We start from the raw sequence: 5,703 nt of genomic DNA, 5'->3' as shown, positions 1-5,703 counted from the left end.
CTGGTTTATTTTGTCTTTCGTATAATTTAATAATGTTTTTACAAAATAATAATGAAAGAAATTAAAAAAATTATTATAGTTTTTCACCCTCTGCAAAGAAAATCAAAGTATTTTTGTTATTATAAATCATAATAAAGATTCATTAAAAATTATTAAAAATATTCTACTAATATTTTTAATAACAATTTCCAGCATTTGCTTTGTAATTTTTTATACTTATGGTGCTATTTCAATCTAGACAGCATACACACACATAATTGAAAAATAAAATAACTAAAAAAAGCATATTATATATGTTTTTATTAAAAAAAAATTACAATCGAAGCCTTTCCTTAAAATATTTTATAAATCCCGACTTCTACAAACAATAGGATATATTGTTTCGCAGCCTCAAAATCTTTAGCTGGAAGCTAGCCTAGCTACCAGGGTCATTTCATTTAAGTTGATCAGGCCACATAAATAATCCGTTCTATTCATTTTAGGTTTAACTCGGAAACTGCACCAATTTTTTTATTTATGTTTGATTAATTAATAATTAATATTCATGGGAGAGGTAGCCAAATAAAATTCAAGGGCATGGGAAATAAAAACCCTGAAACAGTACAGTTGTAGTAACTATTTATGCCTTAATAGACATAGCCCACATGATTCTGTATTTGGGCACCAAAGACAAATCATCATTCTTATCATATTGTCATGCGATAATGAGAATGAGAATAAGCATGATGGCGACGATAGATGAGAAGCCAACATATATACTGGCTAATCAATAAGACAACAGGAGCAGGTTTATAATCCCAGACATGTCTCTCAGATGGTATATCATTTTCTCCTTGTCATCATGACGCTATTTTTTGGGTGCACCCCTCTTCAATTTTTGTGTGTGACCATTTTAATTTAATTGGGTGAGTGTAAGAAAAGAATGCAAACGCATTCAATTAAGAGAGCAACCGGAGGCTAAACTGAGTTGAAAATTGACTACACAATTTCTTTATTACCTACCACTTTTACTGCTTCAATCACAATGTAGGTACCACAACATTACACCAGAATGGAATGAGTTTCTTTGTACCTCTTTTCTTTATACCACTTTTTGCTTAAACGTTTTATATTTTGTTATGGTATGTGTTACTAAATTTAGGACAAAGGTAATTAAGTGTGCAGATCAATGATTCACTACAAGAAAAATAATCTATGTCTACGAACGCTTTTTTGCTACAGACATAAACTAGTGTAGGTAAATTTTAAAAATACTGTTACTTATATCTGATTAATGTAGGTAAAACTCAATTACTTGTATCAATCATTATTTGGTGTAGATAAATTCATTAAAATTAAAAAAAATACTTGTACCTACAATTATGTTATGTAGGTAAAACTCTAAAAAACTTGTGCCTATAATTGATTAGTGTAGGTAAAACTCAAAAGAATTACTACATACGATTGTTGGTGTAGATATAACCTTAATAAATGGTTTAGTTTGAGTATTAATTATGTAACTGTATTTTTTTAGAGAAATTATGCTATGAAATACTTAAAGGAATAATTTGTTATTTACACTAGTTTTATAAAGGTCGAGTAGGATTGTTTCCTATAAAATATACATATAAATGCATATAATTTATATAAAAAATAGAAAATGATAAGTGCATAATTCCATATTTTTCTTGGAATGTAGAAGATAGAAAAAAAATAATGGAATAAAAAAAATTAAAATATAAGAAAGAATGATGTATGGTAGTAGTCATTTTTCTCAACAAAAAAAAAGTATTATACAAGTCAGCTTTATACCAACCCATGAAATTAAAAAAAATAGGGCTAACCGGACTGAATCCAAAACGGTATAAACTGGAAGATAACTAATAATACAATCCCAGGCGGCTTTTCTGACCACTGATTATTTTTCTTCATTCTAGATTCTCCAAAGTTTATATTATCATTTCTAAATTCCAAATACGGAAAAATAATGTTAATTTTCAATCAAGATAATTGCATTTGCTTAATTATAAAAAATACAGCATTTTCTTTCTTCAGGTCTATGTTAGGTTAAAAATGTAAGGGATACGGACATACGGTGATTTATTAAAATAACTGCTAAATTGGTACAAATATTTTAAAAAAACAACAAAAAAATGTTTATAATGTTTGATCACTTATTTACTTTTATCTTTATTTTTTTCATCTTTAAAATAATGATTCATATTAAAAAAAATTAACTTTTATATAAAAAAATCATATTGGAAACAACATTTTAGAATGTTAAATAGCTTGGTTCTCGAAATGTGAAATAGATTTTAAAAAGATAAAAAATTTGAATTTACTCCTCAAATGCATAAAAGATATGATAAACTATAGTCATGTAAATAATTTAATGACTAAATAAATGTTAAATTTTAAAATTTAATGTTAAATTATTTCTCAAAAATATAATTTATTGTAACATGACAAATGATAAAAATGGTCTCATAAATTTAAGTAGATGAATCTATCCCACTTTTCCCATATTTAAATTTCACTTATCAATTTGTCACGTTTTCAAACTAAAATGAATATTTAGCTTAGTATTTTGTATATTTTTGTCATATGAAATTGTCGGTATATGATTGTTGTGAGTGACAATTCTTTCTCTCTCTCTATCTTGGTGGTGTATATACCGTGAGGAGTGTACACAAAGCTACGTATCATATATTCAAACAGGAAAAATATAAAATTCTGAGGGTATTGGTGGTGGAATTTTTTATCCGAGTATGGTGGTGGGAGAAGGGAAGGGAATGAGAACGGTTGAATATTTAAATAGATTCACGTGCATTTGTCAACCTGTGTTTGTCGGTCAATCTTTATACCCACAAAGGCAAAGGGAAGAAGAAGAACCGAGAACAGCACAAATAAAAAGCCCAGTGTTCCTCTTCTTGTTGCCTCCTCTTTTAAGAACAAACACAACAAGAAGAAAGAAGAGGGTATTTCTGCAGCACCACCACCATCAACTACCGAATGTGCTCTTTCTCCTTTCTCCTTTCAACAAACAACAACCACCACCACCCTCTGTCGCCACATATTTAACAACAATTACTACAACTTGACTAAACAAAACTGTTTTTCTTTTTTTCTTTTTTTTTTTACCATGGAACTGGCTTTGAGTTTGGGAGACACGTCCAAGTCTTTTACCTTTCTCGACAAGGCCGCGGTGAATTTACCCACCAACAAGGACCCACCTGGGTTGTTCAGCTTGGCGCCGAGTTTCGCCGCCACCGCCGCCGCCGCCGATAAAAGAAGCGATGCTGCTGAGAGGAGGGGTTTTTCTTCAGATCCACCGGTTCAGCTCGACCTTCTTCCTTTCTCTCCGGTTCTCAGACCCCAACAACAACCTCCCTCTCAACTTCGGATCCCTTGGCTCACCGAAGCATGTAAATAATCTCTCTCCCTTTTTACCCTTCTTCACACCATCAAAATGCGCAAAATGGTACACTAATTTGAACCTTACACTTTTTCACATAAATAACAAAATATCACTGTTAGTGGAGGCTTAGCGGAAGTAACTAGTCTCTTACAACGTGACAAATCATGATTTTTATCTCAATTGAAAAAAAAAAGTGTTTACATGTTTAGGGTGTGTTTGGAAAGCCCTTGAATCCAGCCTAAATCAAGGTTTAGGCTAAAGCTACAACATATTTGCTTTAACGTTTTTGTTTTAAAAAATATATAATTTTTCCGTTAATCTAACGCGTATACACACTCACTCTTGGAGTCTGATTATAGTTTGAACAACATTATTTTTTTATGAAGAAAAATGGAGACGGAAAAGAACATTTGTTTTCTAAAAAAGTTCTTATGAAAAAATGAGTGCGGTTAATATGTATATATATATACTTTTTTTTTGAGATGAGAGTAATTGTTGTTGGTTATGATGTTTAGGCGGGGCAGCGAGGGTGCTAGACGTGAACCTATTCCGGGCGGCGACCGCGGAGGATGGCGACGACGGCACGTCGTTGTCGTCGTCGCCAAACAGCGCGGTGTCGCCGTTTCAGATGGATTTCTGCACCAGGAACTGTAATGCAGAGTTCGGAGGCAGAAACAAGAGAGAGCAGCAAGAGGCTGAGGGTAGAGCGAGTGATGACGATGAAAATGGCTCCACGAGGAAGAAACTCAGGCTCTCTAAGGAACAATCAGCTTTTCTTGAAGAAAGTTTCAAAGAACACACCACTCTCAATCCCGTAAGTTCATAAAACATAATCTTGTTTTTTTTTTCTTGTTTGGATAAACTAGATAAATAAAAATTAAAGATAAAACCAACTATGCCTTTCAGCTTCTAGAATCTAGATAAGTTGGATGAGACATTTTTTTTTTCTTAATTTTATTAGAGTTTTGATTTTAAATTTGACCATTTTAATTTTTCTATATATGGGTCTCACACTCTTGTTTATTTATTTATTTATTTTTAATTGTAAGTTCTTAACTTTACTTGCAGAAGCAAAAACTTGCTTTGGCAAAACAGTTAAATCTTCGTCCTCGTCAAGTGGAGGTTTGGTTTCAGAACAGAAGGGCAAGGTAAGAACATTAATAACTACCTTCATTTTCCTTAAAAGGGTTATCTGTCATACGAGAGAGTATGTTCAAGAGAGTGGATTAAAAGTATGTTTATAACATTTTTCTCTATATTATTATGCATTGTGTTTGATTTGGAAATGTGATTTTCAGGACAAAGTTGAAGCAAACAGAAGTGGATTGTGAGTATTTGAAGAGATGCTGTGAGACCCTAACGGAAGAGAATAGAAGGTTGCAGAAGGAGCTTCAAGAACTCAGAGCCCTAAAAACTTCACAACCTTTCTACATGCAACTTCCAGCCACCACACTCACCATGTGTCCCTCTTGTGAAAGGGTTGCCACAAATTCCACCACAACTAACCAAACTACCACCGTTAACAACAATGCTTCTCAAATCCCAGTGGAATTGTCTCTCAGCAAGCCCAGAATATTGCCCTTCCCCAATGGACAGGCCCAAGCTCATCAAATAGCTTCTTCATGATTTGTCATCAGAAGACATTTTTTTTGGCTGGTTTTTTAATTACATATGATATAATGTAACCTTATATTATAGTTATATCATAGAGGATAAAGACAAAGGAATTCCGGTTCCCCTATTTATATCGTTTGTATATAATTTAGACTTTTCTTGTATGTTCTTTCATTCAATCTGTTTTTTTTTCTCTTACTTTGGGTTGAAAGAATTATTATGATTGATCCTTTTTGTCGATCGGTTAGAATGCACCAAACTTTGTGGTGAAATTGTGAAATGAAAGGCTTTTTCAGGTTTTTGTATTCGTTTGTTTTTATTTTTCCTTTGCCATCATGACGAATAGAGAACTTTTTAATCAATGTAGTTCACAGATTTAAATTACCTTTCTACCCTTCATGTACCCTACTACTTGCGTCTAATGTACTTGCAATTTTGCAGTCGGCCATGCGTTATTTGTACTCACTATTGGAAAAAAGTGATTCTACGACGGTTAATTTATAGATACAACAACGTTTTTCGAACGTCGTTGAATGTGACGTCGTCGAAGCTTAAAAATTTCAACGACGGGTTCCAAAACACCATCTTTGAAAGTGAGCAATTTTCAAAGACAGTGCTTACCTCAGCAACGTCTTTAAAAATAGGCATTCTAAGATGTTGCTTATTTAAGCAACGTCTTAGAATGCATACTT

The 5,703-nt window shown here is 32.6% G+C and overlaps 1 protein-coding gene across 1 annotated transcript; it reads left to right on the top strand.

Annotated features, from left to right (window-relative positions):
- The first annotated feature begins 2,703 nt into the window (after positions 1-2,703).
- Positions 2,704-5,316, top strand: LOC114392072 (homeobox-leucine zipper protein HOX11-like). The gene is made up of 4 exons (XM_028353110.1): positions 2,704-3,404; positions 3,913-4,211; positions 4,466-4,545; positions 4,696-5,316. Exons 1-4 carry the CDS (start codon positions 3,122-3,124, stop codon positions 5,021-5,023), a joined length of 990 nt encoding a protein of 329 aa, XP_028208911.1. The 5' UTR covers positions 2,704-3,121; the 3' UTR covers positions 5,024-5,316.
- Positions 5,317-5,703: the final 387 nt, after the last annotated feature.

The sequence above is a fragment of the Glycine soja genome, chromosome 2, assembly GCF_004193775.1.
Source record: "Glycine soja cultivar W05 chromosome 2, ASM419377v2, whole genome shotgun sequence".
In the NCBI taxonomy this organism is placed as follows: Eukaryota; Viridiplantae; Streptophyta; class Magnoliopsida; order Fabales; family Fabaceae; genus Glycine; species Glycine soja.
The sequence above is the reverse complement of the archived record's forward strand: the minus strand, read 5'-3'. Positions and strand labels throughout refer to the sequence as shown.